The sequence below is a fragment of the Lepisosteus oculatus genome, chromosome 16, assembly GCF_040954835.1.
Source record: "Lepisosteus oculatus isolate fLepOcu1 chromosome 16, fLepOcu1.hap2, whole genome shotgun sequence".
NCBI classification, from domain to species: Eukaryota; Metazoa; Chordata; class Actinopteri; order Semionotiformes; family Lepisosteidae; genus Lepisosteus; species Lepisosteus oculatus.
Genome location: NC_090711.1, coordinates 4,471,988 through 4,499,750, shown reverse-complemented (window position 1 = coordinate 4,499,750; position 27,763 = coordinate 4,471,988). Strand labels below are relative to the sequence as shown.

General features: G+C 39.1%; 2 protein-coding genes across 3 annotated transcripts in view; both read left to right on the top strand.

Moving 5' to 3' along the window:
• The window catches only part of xkr7b (XK, Kell blood group complex subunit-related family, member 7b), an 81,603-nt gene extending 72,852 nt beyond the window's left edge, over window positions 1–8,751 (top strand). Inside the window, exon 3 of the mRNA XM_006639617.3 lies at window positions 2,617–8,751. Coding sequence (XP_006639680.1) covers window positions 2,617–3,560 — 944 coding nt within the window. The 3' untranslated portion in view covers window positions 3,561–8,751. The remainder of the gene's footprint in view (window positions 1–2,616) is intronic.
• Window positions 8,752–13,997: 5,246 nt separating this feature from the next.
• ccm2l (CCM2 like scaffold protein) lies at window positions 13,998–27,438 on the top strand. 2 transcript variants are annotated; one of them, XM_006639618.3, is made up of 10 exons: window positions 13,998–14,160; window positions 15,970–16,137; window positions 16,452–16,535; window positions 18,082–18,265; window positions 18,651–19,243; window positions 19,914–20,046; window positions 20,968–21,031; window positions 22,577–22,730; window positions 23,121–23,259; window positions 23,561–27,438. In XM_006639618.3, the coding sequence occupies exons 1-10, from the start codon at window positions 14,131–14,133 to the stop codon at window positions 23,836–23,838; spliced, it is 1,827 nt and encodes a 608-aa protein (XP_006639681.2). In that variant the 5' UTR covers window positions 13,998–14,130; the 3' UTR covers window positions 23,839–27,438. The 2 variants fall into 2 exon arrangements, with proteins under 2 accessions (XP_006639681.2, XP_015220499.2); XM_015365013.2 differs by lacking the exon at window positions 16,452–16,535.
• Window positions 27,439–27,763: the final 325 nt, after the last annotated feature.

Sequence of the window (27,763 nt, the reverse complement as noted above, 5' to 3'; positions counted from 1 at the left end):
CATACAGTATTATATATCTTAATATATCAATGTTCCTAATTATTTTTTTTAATTTAATAAATCAAATGTACTACAAATCCCTTGTAGAAGGGTACTAAATAACTGTGTTATTCATTTTAAATTATTACTAACGCTAATAACAGAAGGAGACAGGAGTATTAGCAGTGAAAATAATCATTGTTGTAACAGTATAGGTTGATTGTGTTTCAGTAGTGCTTTTCATCCCAAAAATACTTTAAATGTAGAACCTGGTTCATCCACCAGGTGCTGGCAGCCCCACTGCACAGTATATCAAGTAGGGAGGTGAGAAATGTCTTCTCCAATTAAATTAAGATGAAACTTTTAGAGATGCTAGGTTACATACTGTAACTTTCATCCAACCATTTATTTAAAGAAGCCAAAGTACCAAATTCTATGACATGGCTGGGTGGCTTGTTCCATACTCCCACAAACCTTTGTGCAAAGAAAGGCATCCTGTTTTCCGTCTTAAATGCATTCCGTCACCCTTTCCTTTTATGTCCTTTTATTTGTGTTTGAAAACAATCAGCTGAGTTGACTTTGTCAGTGCCTTTGAGGATTTTGAATACTTGTATTAGGACCCCTCATAATCCTCTCTATCTTCAAGATTAAATTTATTGAGCTCATTTCAAAAATGCATTTCCTTCAGCCTGTCAGTGTAGGACATCTTAAACCACAGAATGTGTCTGGTTGATCTTCCCTACACTGCTTGCAGAGCAGGAGAATCTTTTCCATAACACAATGTCCAAAATTGCACACAATATTCTAAATGACAGCTCACTTGCCCCTACTAAAATTTTGCATAGCATCCTTTGATTTACATTCTACACTTTCAAATATGCATCCTAACATTTTTTTTCTATTTAAGTGCTTCCTCAATTTGCCTAGAAGATGTAAATGATGTGTCAGCATCATTTACACCAACAAGTTGTGGAAGCCAAAAACAGACTTTATCCAGGACATGGGGGTTAACGCCCCTATTCTTACAAATAGTACCATTGGGTCATAGTATACTTAGTGAGCTCCTCGCTTTAACCTTAACAGAGAAATAGTGCCACAAGTTCCAGTATCACTGTGCTGTTGCTATTTTATCAGATCCACATGTTGGCTTTTTCATGTTGAACATTTTTATGAAGTTCTGCTGACTTACATATCGCATCATGCTGCAGGGGTATTGGGTAGTCATCAACACAAGGGGTCCAGGTACAGTATGATCACATCAGGCAGATGGGAAACAATCTTGGGTGACCTCTGCTGGACTGAAATGCTTGTGCACTCAGGTGGACTCAATTGTCTACTCTGCTTCTTCTTTACTACTGGGCCGTTATCTAGAAACCATAGAGGAACCAAACCTAAAACACCACCTGCTCTTCTGTTGCAATGCCTGCACCAGCTGTAAATTTGACCTCAAGACATCTGCTTTCAGCTCTCTCCAGCCCTCTCATCATGAGCCGCAAATGTAAAACTAGTGAGATCTGTCTGTTTGCCGTGCAGAAAGAACAGTCAGGAGCTTAAAACTTCAGATGTCCATAAATGGTCTCTTACAGTGTGGGTTATGCTAATTGTGCATTGTCTTAGTGTAGTCAATATTCCTGCACGCTATATACATTATAAAATATTGCATGCATGTAGCAGAATATACTGTATTTTGACATATAAATGCATGCATTATAAATTACATTTTTTAATGTTTCAGATAATTCAAGGTTTGAGCAGAAATAAACAAAAATGGTTAAAGTTCATCATGCCATCATCTGAAGTTGGGAAAACACAATATACAGTATTTCCATCGCATTTACTTCAGGCGTAATGACACTAAAGAGTACCAATAAGAACACACTGTAGATTTTAAAAGGATAATATTTTTGTGTGAAAGGGACAGATGTTAAGCCTCAAAACCTCTTGAATATTTAACTATTATGGAGCCTAGCAGTCACTGTAGCTCACCATGGGGTTGTCTCAAGCACAGTGTGAACCTAGCCCTGATCACTGTGTCCAATAAAATATGTTGGTAGTGGACAGTTTTCAAGTCCCTCCAAACAAAGAAGAACAACAGAGATCACATTATGTAAAAGAGAAATAGTCTAGTTTTCCTATTAAATGTTTACTATTTTGCAGTATTTTTCTGTGGGAAAAAATAAAATGGTGATTAAATGTTTCTCCAAATCCACAGCAGTATGTATCTGAAATACAAATACTTCTTACAATTGTAATGAAAAGTCATTTGTAATGAAAAGTTTTTAATTCTGCAAAATACTGCAAGTAAGCTCATCCTGCTGAAGGGAATAATATCAGTATCGGTGCCAAAAAGTATTTTTAAATCAGGAATATTGCATATGCTGTTAACATTAACCTTTTGTATTAAAAATGTAGTGTGTGCTGCTTACACCTTAAAACACAGACTGATGTTTTGACCCAAGACTAAGGAATCACAGGAATCACATGTATTTGCTGACAATAACTGGTAAACAAAACGATTTTTCGATCCAATGGATCATTTTGAGCTGAAGTGCATTTAAGCTACCTAGATGATAGTCGTATGAAAGTGAAAAGGCGGTCCCAGGGGAGTTCACACTTTTTCTTCTTCCCCCGATGTAGGCCTGTCAGCCTCGGCCTCTCTGGTCTCGCTGGCATGGATGATTGCCTCCTACCAGAAGGTCCTCCGCGATTCCCGTGAGGACAAGATGGCCATGTCCTATAAGGCCGTCATCATTCAGATGCTGTGGCACCTCTTCACCATCGGGGCCCGAACCATCGCTTTCGCTCTCTTTGCCTCTGTGTTCCAGCTCTACTTTGGCATCTTCATCGTCACCCACTGGTGCATCATGACCTTCTGGATTATCCAGGGTGAGACAGACTTCTGCATGTCCAAATGGGAGGAGATCATCTACAACATGGTGGTGGGCATCATCTACATCTTCTGCTGGTTCAATGTGAAGGAAGGGCGGAGCCGCTACCGTATGTTAATCTACTACTTCATCACCCTCTCTGAAAACGCTGCCTTGACGGTGCTCTGGTATCTCTACCGGGGTCCGCAGACCACAGACTTCTGCGCCTTAATCATAGTTTGTGTGGTGGTCTGCAGCTTCGCTCTTGGAATGTTCTTCATGTTCATCTACTACTGCCTCCTGCACCCGAATGGACCGATATTTGGGTCGCAGTGGGGCTGCGTGGAAGAGGAAGGGCCAGAACCTTGTGCAGCACCCCCTGATGTTGTCACAAGCCCCCCCAGGCCCCTGCAGAGGACTATGGGTGTGGACAGGGAACTGGTACCAGGAGACAGAGAAAGCTGTCTGCCCGTTTTCCAAGTGAGGCCTTGTGTGCCTCCTACTCCAGTTCCTCGCACCCCCCGGACAGAAGGGCCAGTCATTAGGATAGACTTGCCCAGAAAACGGTACCCAGCCTGGGATGCCCATTTCATTGACAGGAGGCTCCGCAAGACTATCCTCGCCCTGGAATCTACTTCTCCTGTTACGCCCCGATTGCAGTACAGAAGTATCAGTGCGCCCAAGGAAGTGATGGAGTACGAGACCACAGTGTAACCAGTCTTCACTGAGGTCTAAGACCTGATGAGAGGCACCCCATCCTTTACAAGGAAGGATAAACCCGGAAGTTAACACGCAGACGAGGGTCAGGGGCTGTTGACCTCACAGGCTTAACGCCAGCGTACCGTATCCAGGCACATTGGGCACATTTGCAGACAACAATAAGGCCAGAGAGTGTACAAAAGCAATCTGAAGAAACTGCTGCAGAAGAGTGTGCCAGTCAGATTTGTATACTGTATGTTTTTCTTTACTGGCTGTAGCAGAAAAATAATTATTTTGCAGTTCAGCAGTGTTTGACATGAAGCCCGCGCGTCTTTGTTGAGTTGACTTTGTAGCACTGCATTATTAATATGCAAAGGGTTGTAGGTTGGTTTGCTTCGGTATGGTAATGGTTTGCAGACTTGTCTTTTTTTTTTCTCAGTGGCCATGTCTTGTAACTTATTTTTTATAACCAAGTTTATATGTCTGCCTTACTTTCGGGTTATTGTAGAGTTTGTGACTGATACAATCCAATTGTTTGTTAACTAAAAGTTTACAGTTTGGGCCAAACCATTGTAATGTCAGTTAATGAAAAAAGCATATTATAAATGGTATATCCTTATTCAAAAACAAAAAGCTGTGATCAAAGTGTAGATGGCTAAAATACAGTAGCAAAATGGCTGAGGATAACAGCCTTAAAAACAATGACTAGCTTGTGAAAATCTTTTTTATTTGTGATTATTTCAAGTGAATTGATAGATTGTCTGGAACTGCTTTTATGACATTTTCTGCTATATTAAATGTCAACCCTACATATAATCTTCCCTTAGCTCCCGTTATCAACACTAATGAAAAGACAATAAGAGCATGGGAAGACGTTTGTCTCACAGCAGTAGGTGCTAGAAATGAGTGGAAAGTCTGCAATGTTTTTGTATCACTTAATCTTTCAAATTTGAAATGCATAAAAATGGGATGTTGCTCTACTTAAAAGTAGAATCTTTTACACACAGTCTTGTCAATCAATCCTGTCTGTAGCATCAGCTGAAGCAAACCGAGACCAAACAAAGAAGGGGAAGACATCGTATTTTGCTTTCTTTTTTGACTCGCAAGATTTCGGTTCCTCTGTCTTTACCGTATGAGAAACCAGCTTACAATTATTTGCCCCGACTTCTCAACATATTGCGAAAGGGTCATACTGTATTTGTCGCTGGAGAGGCAATGGGGAATGCCACTATGCGGCAGGTCCACAATGGTGAATCCAACTCCCATGCAGGAAGAGGCCAGTAGCTTTATGGAACAAGACAGGGGAGAGGGGGAAGGGGAGTCCTCAGTATCAATGAGTTAACATTGGTGCTAACTGTGAGTCTGGTTAAAGCACCACTTAAGCCAACAGTACAGTCAAGCCTTACTCTGTCAATTGCTGGTCATGGCCAGACTGTTGCTATTCACTGCAAAAAAATATATGTACAGTAAATCTAAATAATTACAATGAAACAAAGACATAAATAATAATCATGGTGTTGATGATGAAAGTTCTAATATTATTAATAATGATGGAATAATACTGATAACTGGTACATTTTTTAAAGAACTGATCATGTATGAGACAGCATCCCACAGTGTGAGTTGAGTGTTGGTTCACTACAGGCCTGGTTGGATCTGGATTGATTACTGTTCTGTTGAACACTGTGTGCTGCTGAATGAAAGACATCTGATTATAGGATTCACAATTGTTTCATTTAGCCTGAGCAGTATTAACCAACCTGGAGGAGGAAACCCCTGTTTTGATTATTTAAAAAAGAAAACCTGTTTCCATAAATATATATTGGTTACACTGGTGCTGAACATGTGAAAGTCTCTACTAACATACAGGACAACTTATAATGGACTATAATTGTTGGTCCACTATGGATTGGTTCTAAGATGGTTTAGTGTAATTATAATCAGACTCCCTTGAAAAGCATGAACCCATTACTCGAAGAGCATAATTTCCAACCACGATTAAGGGTTGGTGAGCATACCTTTCTACAATTTTCCCAGAATGTTTTGCAAATGTGCCTCACAACCTGACAGCACAGAAATTCCAGGTCAGACGGCAAAGTGGTCAATCTTTCTGGGTGCTAATACAACCTGGTGCTGATGCAGAGAAAGATGCCCAACTGCGTCAAAGCCTGCAGAGCTGCAGTGTGCCCTATAGGCTCACAGACCAAACTGGGAACCATTATATTCTCTTGGGTTTCATCCAAACCAGGTGTATACTAATTAATCAAGCTACATTTTAAAAGAAATGACTTTCACACACATTTGTGTCTAGGCTGATCTTATTTCATAACTTGACAGTAAGACTGGAACAACTAAAAATTAACCAAAAAGGAGGGAAATAATCATTTTAGATCTTTTCTTTTTTTGAGGGGTGAGAGAGGGAGCTGCATCGTGTAGTTTCTTTCCATGCCAAATATATTTTTTAAGTCTGTATATTAATGACAAGCCAAAATGAGACTTCTGTAAAAAATACCCATTGCAAACCATTTTTTTACATCATCATGAAATTATATTTAAGTCTCTAGAGAAGTATTTACAGTACATGGCAAGGAATGGCTAAAGTGGTTTACAATATCTAGTCTGTTTCTGTTGGCAACCAAGGTGTCAGTCTGAAATTACGGCATTGTGTAAATTGCAGCCGAACAGTGGTTAATGACTAGAGTCAAAACAAATATCACTTTTGATTTATCACATTTAAATGAAAACTTTTTTCTTTCCTTTAAGCGTGACCTTATTCTTAATGTTCCTTAAGGAATCACTAAGTTTACTTAAATGTGGTCTGGCAGAGATGTGCTATGATTATCATCATAACATGGCCATTACATCTCTGGCCTTTCCAGTTCATTCTATAGCAGAATGCTCCTGCAACTAGCATTGCCATTATTTAATTCATAAATTAGCAGGATAGCTATAACTTTTAAGGTGCTGGTTTTCTAAAAAACTATTTTCTCAAGCTGGATGTGTTGAAGAGGGCTGAAAAGGGTGTAAGTTGAATGTTCCTGATCCAAGCTGACTTTGTGGAAAAAACACTATTCAGTCCTTCAGATCCCATTATGTCAATTAATAGTTCTGAACCAGTAAAGGCATTGTAATGGTAACCATAAAACATGTTGAATATTTCTTTTCACCTTTCTATGACTTCTCACCAGGCAAAATGAATAACTCTTAGAATAATGGGATTGCATTCAACTGCAGTTTTTGTCCAATAATGCTCTACATGATTGGCTATTAATAACATTCTGAATTTAGCCAGTATGTACTTACAGGCAAGTTTTGGTTTCCCACACACTACACAGCTCTCCACTGTTGAATGCTGTCAGGTGATTGCATTTGTTAAATGACATGTATGATGCCATTTGTTTCTGGTAGAAATGTCTTACAATTTCTAGAGTCATTTATTTGTTTGTTTGTTTGTTTGTTTGTTTGTTTATTTGCCTGTTGTTGTCTTGGCGTTTCATTCTTTGACATGTCTTTGTTCACAGATTTGTTTGAAACTGCTCTGCCTGAATGTGTTTTGAAATGCTTTCTACTGAACATGCAGGGGTAAAATACTTTGTTAAATACAAGCGACTGGACAAAGCACATTTCTGCCTCTGATTTTCAGCAGTTGAGTTCGTACTTTTTGCTTTCCGTTTTTTCAGGCTTTGCAAAAAAAAAATTAATCTTGTCCTGGTCTCACGAATTGGAAGTTTGCCACACAAAATAGTGAACATTTCGCAAGAGTTCCTCAAGGATAAAGGATATAAGTTCAGGAAAAACGATTTTCCCAAGATAGCGTGGCTGTGAATGTTGATCGCATGCAGAATGGGTCCCACTGTCTGATGTGAGTGAAACATTTATGAGGAATTGTGTCTTGTTGCGTCACACACAAGGCCAGACCTCTAAAGAAAACAATAGTGAGCTAAGATTCAAACTAAAAAACAAAGATTTTGCATTTTACTTCAGAAAAGCTACCCAAAGCTATGAAAGAGTTCTGTAGATGTTTGTATTTGTCCTGATGAAATATCCTGTACTTTCAAGGCATTTAAATAGCAAATTTGTATAAACAATTGTCAGTGCCTGAGAGGTATTCTCTCTTGAAACATTCTTTAAACAAGCAATCGAAAATATTCTAATGTTACAGGTTCTGGTTGCCTAGGTAATACAGGCATAGCTCCCCTCTCAAAGGCAAGCTTTGGGTAAGGACTGTGTTTTGTTCAGAAACTTGTGTATTATAATTTACCAACTCGGCGTTCCGATTATCGAGTGATATGAGAAGGGAGTGGATGTGTTACAATCACAGCTACGTAATGAAACTGACCCATCTCTCACTTCTATTGCCACGTACAAGTTGTGCCAATTTCTTAATAGTGTGGGAGGTGGGACAACCTGAGCTGCTGTAATCTACGAACAACAGCTGGTGGAAAAGCTGGGTGTGTTTCAAATGTTGGTCCAGAATACATAAGGACAATTTGTGAAGATGCATGCATGCAGATTAAAGTGTATATCCTTTCCTGTTTTTTTTTTCTTTTGCAACTGTAAAGCCTAGCAGTCTGTTTGTTTTCTACTGCTGAACTATAAGGTGCTTATGCGTAACCATGGGTGAGCTAATGGATTTTGTGTGGAAAGGTTAACACCTCTCTTTCCAAATGTCAGTCGAAGAAACGAGACGTTCGTTCCACAGAGAATAGAACACTGGCCAGTCTCTTGCTTACTCGCGTAGCATCGTGATTTTAACCAAACATCCTGCTTGCGCATGGGGAAGCTCAGGCTTCACTTGTCAGAAAAATCACACCCACTTCGAGAACAAGACGCAAAAACTATTGTATGGAAATGCATGATGAAATCAGTTTAAAGAACCTCAACAGGTTTATTCGGGAACGTGAAGGTCAAAAGATGGAGATGAAGCACAAAGGTGTTTAATTTTTTCAAATCAAAAATGTTGTCAGTTCATCTTTAATGCCCATAATCTGTGTTATTAAGTCTGTGATCACTTTTAAGGTATTTGTTCTTACCATGAAAAAGACTATATAAAATAATAATAATATCCTTCATATTACACATATGCAATAAATATCTTGATGATTGATAGTTCTAATACTCAACTTACAGAGTTCAAGCAATTCTCCACCCATAGCTTAACTAAATCCTTTAGGCATGAGAAACAAACACTACCAGACATATAGGTTTTAAATTACATTAAAAATGTCCCCTTTTTGATACTGTGTTAATAAAGAACTTAATGTATGCCTCCAATACCAGTGCTTTATTTAGAATTACTTTTTCACTACAAAACTCATCCAGTGTCCTTAAATTGTATTTTTAACTTCAGCCTAATTGATTTTTTTTCTGCATAATCTTTCAATAAAACTGAATCGTAATCAATTGACATTACATGGATAGACACAGCTGTGAATCCGAGTGTTAGTGTGTTCAGGTTTCAGTATTATTCAGAATAGCTTTAATTCAGTTTGTGGCAAAGAAACAAGTGTTCAATAAAACGACCAATGCATTTATGTAGGAAATAACATTTTTGAGTGCAGCGCTAAATAAGGAAGCTGAAACATTTTAAATATAGCCGTTAGCAAACAGGTTTTCTCATTGTCCAGTGCTTTGAAGAAAGGGCTCTGATAAGAACACTTGTCTTCTATTTTCGGGTCTATTTTCAATTACGTTCTGTGGAGCAGGGTCGGATTAATGCCCTTGTGGGCCCTGTAGGCACTTCTCTTTCTTAGGCCATTTGGTAGAGGTATGTTTATAAGTGTATCAATTTCTATTGGTAAATGGGTGGTCAAAATGACATTGAATATTTTTTGGATAGCTTATCCTTGCTATATACATATTTATTCCAGAAAAAAAACTTTTTGTTAAAGGTTTTATCATACAAGTAAAAAACAAGGTCATTTCTTTCATGGGCTCTTTAGTTTTCACAGGGCCTAGGCACAGTAGGCACAGTAAGCAGAGCATAATACAGCCTTGTTGTTGGGGTGGAGTGAAGGTGGTAGGTAGGATTCTATATTTCACATTGGGCATGTTTAAAACAAGCAGGGAGCTGCGTCAGCATGCGTAGGCTGCTAAGGAACGTGTAAAGGTTTATTCCATGCTGAAAAGGAAAGAGAAGAGACACAATATTTCAACCGTGGACTTAGATATGGAAGATCTGATGAAGACTTCACAGCCGAAGCTTTGTGTCTCTTCTCCTTTCTCTCTGGAATGGAATAAACCTTGACGTGTTTAAAACAAGGTAACGAGCGGTTCAGAAAACCTATCTGCACCCAAAGTGAGCTGAGGGGAGCAGTGGGAAAGCCTCTAGTGGTGGCACAGACATAATCCTCTCCTGTGACCTTGTCCTCATTGCTTGAGCTTCCACCACTCCCCTCTCAAGGTTATGAGAAAAGACGTTAAAGAGCGCCCTCTTCTGGACACAGAAACACAGTCTCGGATCATTTTTAAAGAGGATGAACTCCAGTCTTCAGTGTCCTGCAAGTTCAAAAAACAACTATCCAATAAAGTTAATAAGAGGCATCTTAACCTCTTAATCAGTTCAGTTAAATAATTAAGATCAAACTGAGAGCTCAAATAGAGCAAATATCAGTAGGAACTGGGTTATTGGGGAAGGACCTAGGACACCTAAGTATTATACAAATAATCAATAATGTCACTCTCATTGTTGTGGCACATAAATTGTGTTATACAATTTATACCTTTGTGTTTTCAGAAGGAAAAAGGCAATAATTTATGAAGTAGAATATTATTATAATATAAAAGATATGCCTTTTTTTCTACATACAGTTAGAGTCATATCATTGCAAATTATTTTCCTCTCTCAGAACACAAGAACTTCAGAAGCTCCTAGTTATTAATGGCTTTTATTACCTGTCACTGTACAAGTACGTTTTTACAGCCAATCTGTAGCAATAGATTCAACTGTTATAAGACTTCCAACCCCAAAACTCCGAGAAATTTCACAGGATACCATGCCTGTAATTTACACTAAAGCTGGTGAGACGGACGTTTCTAAAGCAAGCGTCAAAGTAAATCTCCCTCTGTGAAATTTTGGAAAGCCATTACCTGACATTGCCAAGGTTCACATTCTCTTTCCCCCGCAAATAATATCAAACAAAATAATTTGTCATTCTGCCATTACAACAGGTTTACTTTTTCGTGTTTTTCTTGCTGAAGCCCACTGGCAAAACATACAACCTTTTCTTTAAATGATTATCTGTAAAGCTTTCAAAAATAACAAACTGTAAGGTCAGGTTTTTAAAATGGGATGCCTGCAGTGCTGACAGGAGCTGAAAAATAAGAAATTTGCAAATTAAAGTCACATACTTTACAAGCATACTGTAGTCAAGAATCACTGTGAACTTGCCTCAACTTTTGCGAAATGTACAGTTGTGCTTATGATCAATCAGCAGGCATTCTTAATAAGTCAAAAGATTTAGTTGTGACAACCTGCTTAGGCCTTTGACTTTAACATTTGGTCAAGGCAACTTAAAATGCAATTCTTTGTTCTCAAATTCTCAAATTCCAGTGATAAAAACATTTCAAAATGTGTTTATTCTGTATCTCCATTCTCACTTTTAAATAACATCCAACATAGTATGCTTTCATGATGCCTTGAAAATAATTTTTTGTATCTTGCAGCATGAAAAGCAACAGAGAAATGTTTCATTGCCGTAAAAAAATGTTTAGCAAACCCATGGTTATTACAGAAGTGTGGTCTCTCATTTGATGCTCTGACTTCTCTATTGTATCTGGCAAAATGAAAAGGTGTATGTTGGCACATTGTCATTTTCATATATTCTTCCTAACACTGTTTGTAAAAATATGGTTGATTGTAAATGTGCCATGTGGATATATTGATTTATTTATATGAATTTGAATTTGTTTTTTATGTAATTTTTTATCTACCTCAGCTGTTATTTTTTGTATAGCTTTTTAACCTTGTCTTTCTATTTATTTCCTAGTAAACAAAAAAAGAAAAAAGCAGATTAGTGCTGTTGTATAGCCAGCAATTCAAACATTTCTGTGTTATTTTCTACATTGTGTCGTGCTAGAATTCTTTAAAATGAAACAAATACATTGTTTTAAAATCCATCATCATTACTGATCTCTTTCTCTGGATTAAACAAAGAAAATTGGCGAAGGATTATCGATCTATAAACTCACCTCTAGAACCAGATGATAGATATCCAATAAGAAGGAATGTATTTTAAAAAACTACAACACCATCAATATCTTAGGGATTGCAGACACAGTATTGACACCCCTTTCTAACCACACTGCATCCACCAGAATTCTTTTGCTAGAGAAGGCTGAACTAGCACATAATATTCAAAACAATATAATTGACAAACAACTATAGTTGTATAAACTAGGTTATTATTCTAAATGAATATATGAATAACATTGCAAATGAAGGATTTTCAACTGCACCTGTAAACTAAAACAGATAAAACAATCTGTAGTTTCGACTACATAGTGGACATACTGTAAAAAGTTTACATACATTTTCATATTTCTTGTTGCTCTTTCTGACCAAGGCAGCAGTTAAATGATAACGTCGACCTGCCAGGCAAAGGTTATAGTCCCAGCAGCTGAATGCAACTTTCCAATAATAATCAATAATTAGCCATAAGAATTTGTATAAAGGTTTTCATCCCAAAGGATCACAAAGAGTATTCCAAAAAAATAGGGAAGCACACTTCACCCCTCACTGGAATGTAGCACCTACCTGAGTGACTCATGGCAGCAGTTCTATACCCACAGCCTCACTCTACAGCAGGTCTGGTGGAGAAGTGGGAAATAGCTTTAGCCGATTAAGTAAACAGCAAAATTTAGGGAGGTCAAATTATTCAAACCCAGAGGGCAATTAAGCCAGAACACCAGGGTTAATGCCCCTACTCTTACAAAGTAGCTCCATGTGGTCAGAATCTCATCTAAGAGATAGTACCTCATACAGTGTTGCATGTAACAATAGTGAGGCACTGGATTTGGAACTTTTGCTCCAAAGGTAAGAATACCACCTACCAGGTCACGAACACCACTGACAGCAGTAACCTCGTATTTCCCTGAGGTCTCCTCATCCCAGTGCTGATCTGGCCAGACCCAGCTTTGCATACTGTATCTTCTGTTACCTGACAAGATCAGACTCCAAGGTGGCTCACGCTGCTGTCACTAGACGGATGTAAGAAACCTGCAGTAAACCAATAGCCTCCATCAAATGAAAAAATTGCATGTTGCATTCAGCACAAGACTCAATGAAATAATGATTGAGGGACTTCACCTATTTTGTAATCTGTGGGTAGGCTGAGGTTCTGCTTTAATCAAAGCCTTTAAAGGAAATCAAAACCTGTTTTATTTCAAATAACTTCCATCTGATTACTGAAGTCCCTGATGGCATCCCTTACACAGGGATTAAACACCACAGGTTAGGAGCAGTGATTTGCAAGCAGGAGAATCAAATACGCTCAAAGTTTAAGAAGGCAAAAATACGCAAACGGGAACCTTGTGACGTCCCATTAACTTGGACAGACAATTATTTTCTGCTTGTCTTTACAATGTTTTTTCCAATAAACAGTCTCATTACAGTAAATATTCCATGTGCCTGATTGCTTCCTAACAAAATCTTAGCATTGTAGAGGTGTTGTTTTTGAGTCTTTTAAAGTTTTACACTTGGCCCAAGAATGACGGCTAGAAAGCATTTCGCTCCCCATCTAGTGGTCACAGGAGGTACTGTGTTATTAAATACAAACAGCAAAAGATGGTTTAAACATTCATCTTTGCAACCGGACTTTTGAAGCAGTTTACATTTCATAGGATATACGGTAAAGTGATATCAGTTATAAAATCTTGAACTGAATTCTAATTTTTAAAACCAACATTTTTTACTCATATCACCCTTCACATACAGTAAGATGTCAAATGAAGAAGTATCAGGATAACAACAAAACTCTGGTCTTTTCCCTTGCACTACATGTCACTCTTGGACTTGTTGGCTTTATCCTGTTTGGCTACACAGGTTTTCAAACTCAGAAAAAAAACATAGCTGGCAACCACCAGACAAAGAAAACGTTTCTTAACTTTTGGGATTTTACAACACACTGTGTGAGAAAAAGGTTCTTTTTTACCTGTACTAAAAACTTGACAAAAAAAAGCTTTTGCCACAGACTATGCTCTTTTTTCACGTTCTTCATGCACAATTATTTAAATAGTTCCGCCCAAATAATTTGTTTCCATTAAGACGACGCTATTTTGCCCCCAAACAGACGAATTACTGCCACTGGATGAGATGTGCACAGACTGCAATAGTTTTCACCCTGGTTTTCACCTCATTAGAATCTCAGGCTTTTGTGAAAAACACTTTGCTTTGTGTGCTGCAGATTTGCAGCCTAGAGAATGGAAGCTGAACCCAAGTTTATATCAGGACTTCTGGTGGAGTTTCCTCTCGCACAGGAAAGCTGAGCTTCCTCTATGGCAAGCAGACCTCCCAATGGGTACACACCACAGCAAATCCCGAACGAGAGAGGCAGCTGCACCACTTCAATAAAAGTGGGGAGAAGGAATGGAATATGAGCACAAAAAAGCAAAAAAGGTAAGTCTTCCTCTCTTCTGTAGAGGTGTAGACTTTTGTTACAGTAGAACATCTGGTATACCTTAGCGCTTTAGTGAGACTTTGGAGCTGTAATTAAGCTCATCTTCAGTTTCCTGTGAAGTGATTATGGTGAGATTTAAGCATTGTTGTTGTTTTTGTAGCTTAGATCAGAGCTAAACGGCAGTTTTGGGAAGTTTTCGTTAATTTTTCCAGTATTGGGCCGTAGGTTGACTTTTTTCCTCATCAAGTACTGTAGATCCATTTAGGGCAACTTGGGCTTGTGGAACAGTGAATTCAGTTGTTTGTATCAGTCAGTCCATTCTGAGATTTCCTTCAAAAATGTCTCTTGTCTGTGTATTGTCATGTTATATCAACAAGAAATTCCACAACGGTCTTGTGTACTTCTATATTGAGGGCAGGGGTGGATGTCACAAGGCAGATTTTTCAATAAAATTTTATTTTTTAATCAGTTGATCAAAAGCATTCTTCTAAAGGAACAAAATACACATTGCAAAAAAATATTGTTTAATGTTTTGGTTTTATGTTTTTTATTTTTCATTGTGATTTTTCCCATCCTGTATTTTTGTATTTTTTCTACCAAGCTTTCTGTTCATCAAAAACCGTTTCACAGTTTCAAAACACAATTCCGATAATAGCTTAATATAAAAGTTTTGTGTTCAAGCAAAAAAATAAATCAATGAAAATAATAGGCAAACATTGGTCTACAGAGAGAAAAATATATTATTACTTTTCAGTTAAAAAAAATAAATTTTGGAAACCAAGTCTTACAAATCTAGAATCTTTTTCGTTTGTCCCCAAGCTGAGAAGGTAACAGACATTTAAAGTCCAAAATTTATGTTTTGTAATAACTCAGTGATCTGATTCATTAATGTATTTTTTAAAGTCAGAATCTTAAATGTTGCCCAGAACACTGTACATGGGTCATTTTGATGTGATTAACATAATTTGAAAGTGCAATTACTCTTCCTTGACTAATTGCAGTTAGTTTCACTCCTGCATCCTCTGTGAATAATATGCAAAAAGTATATCTTTAAAAAATGAATTCATTATAAAGAAAAATTCCCCAAAACTCATGGTATTTATCATGTGGCAATAATCTGCCTGATACAAGTTTGTGAACCTGATCAGTACAGATTTACTCCATTTAGTGGGCAACATTATGTCCATGCTATAACACCATTTATTTCTATTGTGTCTAAATACACAAAACACATATAACAAATTCATCTTAAAACCAGCTGTTTCATTTTTAATAACTGATGAGATTTTTTAGCCAGGGTGATGCATTTATCATCTTTGTTATTCCCCTGCTCTATTTGACTCGTATTATTGCACTGAAAGAGCATAACTAAGTATTATTAATGTACTCAGTTGGCAGTAGATTCAGGGAAGATCATTGACGCCCCTACTCTACTCTTTAAGATGAACAGCTCCAAGAGGATATTGTCTTTATTTGTAGCCCACTGCTGGTTGGTGAACAAATACAGGTGAAGTGTTAAATAGAAATAAAGTTAGAGAATTGTTCAATATCTGAGATTACCATCCATCCAGCACCAGACTGGCATACTGTGTAGTTATCCAAGTGCTCGAAGCATGTCCATTTCCAAACAAACCCAATAATTCCTGATTCTTGAATCAATCAGTCCGCATTGAGATGTGCATGTTAGGAGCAAGAAATGAAACAAAGAGAGACAAAGAGTACATACTCTCTTCCTGTAATCCGATATGCAGATCAATATTCCTCCTGTTCCTGGCTGGGGGTGGGAGTAACTGTATCTTGCTTCCCAGGGATTTGTGTCTCCAATCAAACGACTGGTTTTCCCAAAGACTCCACGAAAGCAGGCGGACAGGAGCAGCCTGTACAGAAGGCCCCTGCATTCTGTCCCTCTCTATCCTCCTGATTTCCTCATCCATCCTGAGCGGCTCCTTCATGACTATGTAGAGAAGGAAGTTAAGGTACATTTCTTTGGCTGAACCTTGGACTGTGCAGTGAGAGACTGGTTTCCCTGAATCCTCTCCTTTTAAGGTCTTATCTTTATTGCCAGGAAAGATGGATAGCCTTTAGCCTAAGCCCTCAACACAGGGGATTCTAGATTGTAGACTGCCTGCAAAATGTTCAATGCTTGTTGACACAGTTGGAGTTCATAGTTCAAGCCCTTTTTCGCTAATGCTTTCAATACTGTATTTGATCTTTCTTTCAGGTATAACTTCTAAGAAAAATCTTTGGAAATCTTGTGTTTTGATCATTTAAATGCCTCTTTTCTCTTTAGTTTCTAGGTCATTTGACCTGGGTGTCATGTTCTTTGAACCCCTCTAGCAGAGATGAGCTTCTGCAGCTTCTTGACACAGCCAGGGTATGTGTAGAAAGATCAGGAAATCAACCATTGGCCTTATGTAATGTCAGATGGCTTTTAAACTCTTTGGATATTTCCAGGAAGTGATATGGGAGAGCAGTGACAGGATGACACAGTGCCTTGCAGCGCTGGGGCCATGGGATCAGTTCCTGGGGTGCTGTCTGCACGGAGTTAGAATGTTCTCCCCTAGTTCACCTGTGGTTTCCTCCCACAATCCAAAACTATACTGGGAGGTTAATTGGCTTCTGGGAAAATTGGCCCTGGTGTGAAAAGCATCCCATTTAGGATGTATCCTGTGGCCCTGAGTTGGATGAAGCAGTTTAAATAATGGATGAATGGATATGGGAGATTGCCATGGCGGTTAGTGTCACTCTGTACAACCTCCCATTTCTGAGCTTGATTCTGGCCTCAGGCATCCCTCTGTGTGAGGTTCTGCTCCTGTTCATGTTCTGTTCCTGTTGCATGTTTCCTGCCACTGTCCTCACCAGGACAGGCAGCGTTTTAGTGGATGGGATGTATTTCCATAATGCATCGGTATTAAGCAACTCCAGCAATTTCAGACAGATATATGGCAAGAATGAAATATAAGATAAGAGATTGGTTTTACATCTATTGCTAGATTTGCTAGGATTTCTGGCATTAGTATAAATATGTTATTCCTACATTACAGCCTTATTTTACGCTCCATGCGCTGTCACTACATGCCTGATTAATAGGGCAAAGATAGTCTATCTTTAATATTCACTTCAGATCACTAAACCAATCCTAAATACTAAAAACAAAATAGTATTTAGTCATCCCATTTATTTGGGATTTTTGCTTAAAATCATCAGGAGTAACATCATGCAATGAACTTGTTACCTATTTTTATGATCCTGTGTAAATCTTTCTCAAGTTATTCCATGGAAGAAGCAGGACAAAGTGTTGGGGCAAATGCGAAAATGATGGCATCAGCACAATAAACCATAAATAGATATACTGTATTAAAAGAGGATATAGACCATGTGGGAGCAAAGCAAATGCTTGATGCAAACAATACAGAGATATCTCAAGAAATTCCATCCATCCATTGTGTTTGAATCAACCGTGAGGGCTTTTCTCCAAGCCCTGGCCAGCCCCAAAGGTCCACATACAATGAGCTCAATTTGAACTGGGGATTCTGCAAGCGGATGGGGATTAGTTGGGCAGGACTCTCTCGGTTCCTGATGAAACAGCAATCACTGTTAATTCTCAGTCTCATTCAAGCTTGCAGGTACCTTGGCGAGGGATTAAACTTGTCCTTCTGTTGGTTGCTGTGCAGATTAGAATGTATTAAAAATTGAAAGGTCCAATTGGTGGGGAGATTGGAAGAGCCTGCCTATGTCCCTGTTAGCAGAGACATAAAGAACAGACCTGTCAATTTCAGATCGGGTGGGTATAAATAGATAAAAAATTGACCATCTTAAATGTATTTAGCCACAGAGTAGGAACAAAAGGTAAATTGATCACAAAAGTGACAGTTCCAAAACCACTGCCTGGGATTCTGACTGCGGTGATGGGATTGCAGAAGCTGAAGGAGCTGCCCCTGAAGACGACCCCTGAGCAAGACAGCATCCTCAGTCTGTCGGCCCGCTGCCTGCTGCTCACCTGGAGAGACAACGAGGAGCTCATCCTGCGCATCCCCACCCACGAGATCGCAGCCGCCTCTTACCTGCGCGATGACTCGCTGCACCTCCTAGTGCTGAAAACAGGTTCTGCAGACGCAATTTACATGTGACACCTATTTTCCAGGCTAGGTGTTTGCAAACAAATATGGTACTAGAATTGAAAAAGGAATATATCCCATTTTTGCTTGTTAATATATGATAAAAACCTTTAGGAAGTTAAAATTTAAAAAGGCAGTAAAACACAATGCATTCCTGCATTACATATTAAGTTTTAAAAGAACAAATACACAAATTAGTAGATACTTTCCTTCTTCAGTCTTTCATGAGAAATACCTGTGAATGTTATTCCATTATAGTTGACTTTACATTATCTGAAGCAAGCAGGTTTAATACAGCTTATGTTATTGCATCCTGATCTTTATATAACATGAAACTGCAGCTTCCACAGCTCATTGCCTACAATCTACAGGGCTTGGTGTGGACCCTGTGCCAGCAGGGGGCAGTCTGGAGAGGAGGCACCCTAGTGGCAGCCTGGAGAGGAAACAGGGCATCGAAGGCAGGAGGCAGACTGTCAGCAACATGGACCGGCGTCCTGCGGGGGGCACTATGGAACGCAGACACACGATCTGCAGCGTGGACTGGAAGATGTCTGGCAGGCATGAGCAGAAACTGGCCGGGAGCAGCTCGGAGGTGAAAGCCCCAGGGGGGAGCCTGGAGCGGAAGCAGGCTGGGGGCAGCTGGGAGAGAAGGCAAACCCGGAAGGCAGGAGGCAGCTGGGACAGAAGACCAATGAGCGGGAGCTGGGAAAGACGGAACACAGCCAGTGTGGGGGGCAGCTGGGAAAGGAGACACGCAGGCAAGCCTGGGGGAAGCTGGGAAAGGAAGCATACTTGTGGAGGTAGCTGGGAACGCAGGCAGGCTTACAGTGGGAGCTGGGAGCGGGGCAAGTCCTATGGCAGCTGGGAGAGAAGGAATGCTGGCATTAACCCTCTGGACCCTCTGAAGCCAACTCCATGCCCAGATGCGTACTGTAACTTGGTGATCTTGGCAGTGGAAAACAGGGTGAGTTTTCAGTTAAATGAGATAATAATAATGATACTAGTACTAATACTCATAATAATTCCCCACACTTATATAGCGCTCTCCTCGACACTCCTGTCAAAGCATTTTACAGGTAATGGGGAATCCCACTACCACCACCAATGTGTAGCCCCCACGTGGAAGATGCGGCAGCAGCCAAAGTGTGTCAGTTCGCTCACCACACACCAGCTATCAGTAGGAGAGAGAACTGAATGATAAAGCCCGTTCACAGTTGGAGATTATGAGGAGGATATGATTGGTAAAGGATAGAGGGGAAAGGCTAGAGTAATACGTCTCAACTGAGGGATGGCGCCTTTTTACAGTATAGTGTCCCCTCCACTATTCTGAGGCATTAGGACCCACACAGACTGCAGGATGAGCACCCTCTTCTGGCTCCACTAATATATCTTCCAGCAGCAACCTTAGCTTTCTCAGGAGGTCTCCCATCCAGGTACTGGTCAGACTCACACCTACTGAGCTTCAGTGGGTTGTCAGTTGTGAATTGCAGGCTGACATGTATCACTTATGTGATATGTAGAACAAAGCTGTGGATAATTTATGACATGGATCTCTGTTTAAGGTAGAGTACAGTGTTTTCCTTATCATTGTGGTTGATGATCAATGTCTTTTATTTTCTGGGTGAACCTCTCAGGATGCTGCGGAGGAATACTGTGCACTTATTTGCCAGGTTTTCCAGATAATCTATGGTGATCAGACAATTGAGTGTGTGGATCGGGCAGGATACCACTATACCTCCACTCCAGACAGTTACTGGCTGCAGAGAAGTAAGTTTCCACTTTGGTGTGAGTCTGGCAACACTGACATGTGTTGTATTTGCACTGTATAGTGAATGAAAGATGGATATTACAAGGATGCATATTCACACCTAAGGAAGGCTCAGCAGCTGAACTGTTGTTTCTTCTTTGTATTTCTTACTGTGGAATTTACCTTTACTTGTTTCTGTGCAGCCTGAACTGATGCAGCTCCCCACTCAAAACTATTACAAGGCTGCCATTTGGTACTCAGATAATGTATCCTGGATGACATGCAAGTGGCCTATTTCTGAATTTGTAGTGTATAGAAGGGCTTTGCAGTTTTTTTATTCACTCCTGGTTGATTTACTCCACTGGAATGCATGCCCTAAACCAGCGCTTTCCAAAACATTTTCAGCCCGAAGCACACTTTGTGCATCCCAGGTTTTGACACACCAATGATAGACAACTATTGAGCACTTAAATTGCAAGAAATAACATTTATTTTAAACTGAAACATTGACTACAATTTTAATAAGAATTATTTGACTTCCCAGCTAGCACAGTGGCACAGCTGTTAGCACTGGTGCCTCACAGTGCCAGGGCTCTAAATTCAATTCCTGGGAATTGCATCTGCATGGAGTTTGTATACAGTATTCTCCCTGTGTTTGCTTACAGTAGGTTTCCTACATTTGCTCCTGTGTTCCCCTACACATATAATCTATTCTGATTCCACAGCACACCTGAGACCTATCCAAGGTTCACAGTGGGTCTATGGCCACAGGTTTAGAAAGCACAGCCTCACACAATGAGTATTAATTTGTTTTGGTTCCACCATAATGGAATCTGTGTTGGTGAAAGAGCCAGTATCCATGTATGAAAAAGTTTCAGAAAGAAGCAGAAATAGTATTGCCCCTCTTTATAATATACAGATTCTTTCTATTGTTTTCCCAGGTGACAGCTGCCTCACAGATATGACTTACGGTTATGAGGCGGATTTCAGCTGCTGCAGCTCCTTGTGAGTTTCATGTTAAATCAAATGGAAATGTTGGCTACAGACACAGCACTGGGTTGCAAATGTCACATTTATTTTATTTTGCTGTGTGTCGTTCCTCCTTTGATACAGCTCACTCGGGGAAATAATTGAATTGTGTTTTGGAAGATGTGTGATGCCTGAAAAACAGTTTAATCACAGTGTCCTGTGGTGCCAGGCATGGGCGTATACATTTCAGTTTGTCTGAAAGTTATAGATCCCTCCTGGCTTGTACAGCATTATTCTGCACTCCTTTTCCAAGTGTGGCAATCTCAGTGAAGAACCAGAATAACACTTAAATGCTCCCACTAGAATTTAAACCTCATTTCAGATTAGTTCTTTGTTTTACTTAAAAACTTTCTTTCATCATAAAAGCAGGCCGTAGCAGCAGTAATGATTCTAAGAAAAAAAAACAATTTTGACCTACTGCCATTCAGTGGTTGGAAATCAGATTTATAAAATCATCTTATACTGTTTTTTTCTGTATTGAAATCTGAGGTCACAGGTGTAAGACACCTTGGGCATGAAGCATATTGTTATACTTACTGTAAATGGAGAGGTTAAGGAAAGGGAGAAAAATCAGGAAATGACCGAATGGATTAGTCAATAAGTAAAATAAGTTATCAAAACCTCTACAAATATAGACATGTGAATTCTTTGTTCTCTGGCACAGCTTTGGTGAAATATTTATTAACAGTGACAGACACACACAATACACTACACACAACCTAAAAATACAAACACAAGATACCGTATTCACAAGTTAAAAGACATGTTGTTTCAGAGACCAACATCGAGACCACCCAGAGAACCCCAAGCTGCTACCAAGTATTGGACTCTTAAATAATGTCTACAGAGGCCAAACGAGATAGACTGCCTTTTTAACTAAATAGAATACAGCCTACAATTAAATCTCTCTCTCTAACTCTGATGCCACAAAATAAATGGTAGCCTCTCTCCCTGTTCTAAAATGCCTCACTAACCAGGAACGGCAGTTTTAAACTAGATCAAGGGAGGGATTCTTCATTTAGGAACTTCAAGTTCCCTAAAAGCTACAGAATTGTAAGCTCTCTTACAAGATTCAAATACCTGGCTACAATCGGGTTTTTTCCAGATCATGAAGAAGGGACTCTCGCCTGGCACCAGCTTCAAGTTCTGTCTCTTGTCTCCTCTGTCTCATGTGGTCTGACCTTCCTTTTCTGTTTTCTCTCCCCTTCCTCTGTCTTGGCCTGATCATATACAGTCTCTTTCTGGACTGTTGATTGACACTTAATCATTTACCCAGAATTGAATTAACTAAGGTAAACCCGAAGATTCTTTTGATCAGCATTTCTCACACCCAGCACAAGAAGTAAACATCCCTCGGTTTGAAGCGCTAGGAAGTGGAAATATTGACACTAGTTAGGTATAACCCATTGAGTCTAGATTCTTAGAGAGACCCGCGGTTGTTATCTACCTCAGCCTGTAACAATATTGTGTTGAAATCTGCAAGAAGCAGGATTTTTACATCTGTCTCCCTCTGTCCTACAGTAATGGCTCTCAGGAGACCTTTGACCCCTACTACAGTGAGAACTACAGTGAGGGCTCTTCTTTCCGGGAGTCGCACCACAGCCTGGCTTCCCTGCACAGTGAGAGTGAGCAAAGCAGCGTAGAGGTGCAGCTGCTTCAGGAGTACATGATAACCGTAAGAAAGAACGCGTGCCGGCTGGGAGGGAAAGGTCCCCTTCATTGCTCCTGGGCCTGAGCACCAGGATTAGTTTCCTGCGACTGTACCTGCACAATGGGTCCAGGTGTTCAATTTACCATCAGAGGGAAGGCTGGGCGCTTGTTTGAACCAATAAAACGTTTGATGCGTAAACCATCAAAGAGAATGTGCATGTCAACTTAGGGGCATGTGGGTTAAATACCCAGAGAGTTGCTTTATAAAATAATGCCAGAAGGTTTAAGGGATTAGAGAAATACATCTGACATTGTATGCCCTCACTTTTCTATTGCAACACTGGCTGCTCTAGTAATTAAGCAGGAGCTCTGCATGGCCAATTAATAACACGTTCTCGTTATTATACTTCTTAAGCTGAGGAGTAAGCTTAGCCCTCCGGAAATCCAGCAGTTTGCCCTCCTGCTGCGCGAGTACAGAATGGGAGCCCACATCGAGGAGTTCTGCTCAGACCTACTCCAACTGTACGGAGACAAAAGGAAGTTCCTTCTTTTAGGTAAGAGGATTACATGGTTAATTCTACTGCCAATTTCGCCGGGCATGGCTTATGACTCTGACATTATCAGCCGGGGGAAAAAACCCAAACGGCCTGATTTACATTATCCAGCCCATAGCAAGAAAACAATTTCCATGTTCTTACAGGAAAATCAAAACTTTTCAATGTAAACATCAGTGGGGGGGGGGAACTTTCTTTCTGTTCTATCCATAGAATGCTGATCTTAAAAAGATTCTAACATCAGGACAATGGCTGTATCATCACCTTTTGTGTGTGCTTTGTCCTTCAAACCCTGATTTAGGAATGAGGCCATTCATCCCAGACAAAGATGTGGGCGTGTTCGAGAGCTTCCTAGAAAGCATTGGGATACGAGAAGGCGGGATTCTGACGGACAGCTTCGGGCGCATCAAGCGAAGCATGAGCAACACGTCCGCATCCGCTGTGCGCAGCTACGACAGCTGGTCTCTGCGGTCGGGCTCCGAGGACTTCAACAGAATGATCACGGACATCACGCATGACATTGAGGCCTTGGGCTTTGAGGAGGACGGGGACATTGAGGAAGAGGACAATTACTTGTGAACTCAGGCTTGTAAAAGCATTAAAGATGCAAATACGTCTTTATGCATTTGCTACATTTCAGGTTAGGAAAGGAGATACCATACATATATCAATCAAATAATCGATCATCCTATTAATTTGAACCCATGGTGTGCCTTTTAACTTACAGTATGTTGTCACTATAAAAAAAACATAATTTACTTACACATACAAGAATTAAATTATACACTTTTTCAGCAAATTTGTATAACAATATAGTAAAACAATGCATTTATATTTTTAGAATAGGTTTAAACTGCCGCATGGAGTTTACATTTCCTTAGTGAATTGATACTACAGTATTGCTGAGGTTTAAAATTTGGACAGGTCACACTTTGCAATTTAATTTCCTTAAGCCTGTAACTGCTTATTGGCCTGGATTGGGATTTTTATTTTGTGTTTTTCATTTAATCATTCTGAAAATCTCACAATCAATTGAACGAATTATATGCATCTACTATATGCATCTACGGTGCAAGTCGTATTCTCTGTGGACAAAGAAAAAGAAGCATAACGCACTTTTCTCTTAATCAAAAATCAATTTAAAAAACACTTAAAAAAACATCCAGCAAAAATGAGTTCCGTCCCAAATAGTTTAAAACATTATGAGTTGCCTGTCCCATTAATGTGAACCCATGGTGTGCCCTTTTACTGACAGTATGTTGTCACTCAGATCACTTCTGAAAATATCAACAATACTTGCGTTTTTGCTGCAAGCTGTGCACAATGTCCAGTAATTTCGGGTTTATGTAGGTGGCAGCCTGTATGCCACTCACAGTAGCTAGAAAGACTGTGTGCCTGCACTAAGGTGGAAAAGTTATTTTTTTTATTTTTTATCTTTTATAGGTCTAATTATATTTTGTTATTGCTTTTTTCAAAGAATATGTGTTAATATATATCAGCAATTGTATAGATCTGAATGGGTTTATGTGTCAATAATTAAAATGGAGCAGCAACACAAAATTAGGAAACAAGATAAAATTGCTGAAATGTTGAAAATGGCAGCATGGTCATGTGAATCTGTAATGTAATCTGAAAGAGTTATAGAAAGTGTAATATATACAGACATATGCATTAATCTCCTCCAACTCATAAAACACTCCACTTCAATAACTATCCTGTTTTACTAATTTAATAAATGCAATAAATGGTATAAAAATTATCAGAATATTTGTATTAAACCACTTTTCCAGTAGATGGCTACCTAGCCATAATTTGCTGCGATTGATTGATACTCAATAATAATTACTGCCATATAAGTTATTGTTGATGTAGCCAGAAAGCTGACTTCATAGAAGCTCCATATGATGCTATAATATTCTAAATTCCTTATTCTGCCATAATTTTTGGACAAAAATAGATATAACCCTGTTCATGACCCTAACACATAATAATGTTGTCTATTGTGTATTATACATACTGTAGGCTCTGTGAAGTTGTTTTGAGGGTTACTTAAGACTGCATTCAAATAAAGAATGAATGCACTGTATTATTTTAGGAGCAATATTTTTTAAACTAAATTAAACTGCACTTAAACAACAATTAATTACCATAAATAGTTGTTACATCTGAAGGACGCAAATATTTATGTCCTTTACCATATGTAAAATGTTAATGTCAAAATTAACTTGCACTAAACCTTTGGAAGGCTCATTTTCTTACAGTGGAAGTTAGCCATGGTTATTAAATGCAGTGAACAACGTGATAAACCATTTCAATTTCCCAGACTCCCTAGCCCGGATGAGTGTTCTAAAACATTAATCATGAGGCTTTGCAGAAAATACCTCTACCATTACAATTAACAGCATTCAGTCAGACCTTCATTTAAGTACTGCTGGAACAAACAAGCGAACACAGCAGCAGACAGTAACTGTAAACTGTACAGAGGTTAAAACATAAGGCAGATCTTTCACTGAAGGCATGTTAATTCTACAGTGTTTTTCAATTCAGCAGGCCATCTGTCAACAGAAGAATTACTGAGAGACTAACAAGCTCAAATGCTCTCACTGTACAGATGTGAGAAGCTTGTTTATAATCCTTTGATTGCTCAAAAATAATAATCATTAGAAATAAATGTGCCTGCGATGAAAACAGAAGGGAAATCTTGTTTGCAAAATGCATAGCTCTGTAAACATTCAGTTGTCTCTGAGCTAAATGTAAAGTAGGATTAACCTCAATCTAAGTCTGTCCTCTTATCAAGGTGTTTCTTTCTCACCGACACATCAAGCCAACAGTTGAATTGGGACAGACTGCAGAAGGCAAGCTAGAATCAAGGTTAGCCAGGGGACAGAGGCACATTTCCCTCAAAGCTACCCAGTCTTCTGCCAAGCAGTAGCCCATACTGTACTTGAGGGCACTGTGATATCTGTGTCCTCTGAGCCCTATCTTTATCCAGTCCTATTTATTTCATTGGTGATTTAAAAATCAGATATTACTTTATATGTAATATATAAGTATATAAACTTTATAATGAATGTCCAATTCTATCTCAGACTCAGTCCCTCAGATCTAATATAAAACCATGTATTAAAGAGTTTGGAGTCACAAAAAAAGGTTACAGATTAGAGGACACCACTGGAGTATCAGCTGATTTGGTACTAAGCAGCTAATTAAATCCACGTGCCATATTCAGACTTTTCTGGAAAATAGCCAGTTTGTGAGCTTCAACCATGGGACTGGACAGCTTGTCAGACATTCCCAGAATCCTTCACATGAACAGGTGACTGCTGTTCTCAGTTTTAAATGCACTTCCCTGTAGTTTCCACTTGTCCTCTGGCTGGTGTTTCACTGCTGATTTAATGAACATTCTGCCTCTTTCCAACCTTAATTTAGATATCATCAGATAGCAAACTAAAAGAAAACAAATGTTACATATGTCCATACTAACATTTTAAGATTACATTGTCTCCGAGGGTTTCTGTAATAATACTACAGCAATACAAAACTCAGCTTCCCAATTCAGATAATTCTCTTCTCCATCTGCCTCTCTTTGAAGGAAGCAGCTCTAATATTAGATCTTCCAGAGGTGTGACATTTCCTGAGGCACTTGAAGTTTCTCATTCCTGATCTCACAAGAGACAGTTTTCCCAGTGCATTAGTGTTACATGGTAGATAAATCATTCAATTTGCAGTAACTAGAAGGAAAATATCTTGTGTACAGTCTTCCCACTATATAAATGTTTTGTAACACAAGGCTTGGTTAAATCAGTATTTCAACCCACCAGCCAAATCCTAAATTCCAAGCACAAATATTTGCAAATTTCTTTTAATGTAAAAAACTTTCGTTGAACAAGAAGGTATGATCACAAGGCACACCTGGGATTTCCTGTTGAGGAGTGAGTTTAAACCTCCATTTAAGCCAGGCTTTAGTAAGAAAAAGGTATTGAAATATTTATTCCTATTGTGTACTTCTTTGAGAGATGAAACAATTCAGGGTTCTTTTCAAAATCTGTTCTCGTGAGGGCTTAATCACTAAACCTCTAAGACCACACTATTGGATTTCAGGCTAAATATGCACCTCACACTGTACAAACTGCAGATTTCCTCTGTTTAAATATTAAAGTAATTTATGTTGTAATTCTATGTTTGTAGTGAAAATATTCAAAACTGCTTCAGTGCTGCTTGTGATACAGATGCAAGTCTATGGACCTTGTAGGGTCTTTGTTGAGGGTTCTGTTTTCTAGCCTTATGCAATCATCGTGGCAAAGTAATATTCATGACCCCATGATTAAATATTTGTTTAGGCTACGAGACTATGTATTGTCTAAGTACCGAATTAAAAAAGGCAAGATGCCTTTTAATGACCACAACAAAACGGAATCAAAAACATGCCTCTGGGACGATGTTTGCACAGTTTTATAACCAACCAGAGTAGCCAATCCTGACCTCGGGGGAAACTACTGTTTTG

Bases quoted from the DNA above. Each gene is read 5' to 3' on its own strand.
- ccm2l (XM_006639618.3), top strand. From the start codon at position 14,131: ATGGAATATGAGCACAAAAAAGCAAAAAAG. The intron at 19,244-19,913 runs GTGAGTTTTCAG...TGAACCTCTCAG, and splicing joins TCTTGGCAGTGGAAAACAGG to GATGCTGCGGAGGAATACTG. The intron at 23,260-23,560 runs GTAAGAGGATTA...ACCCTGATTTAG, and splicing joins AAGGAAGTTCCTTCTTTTAG to GAATGAGGCCATTCATCCCA.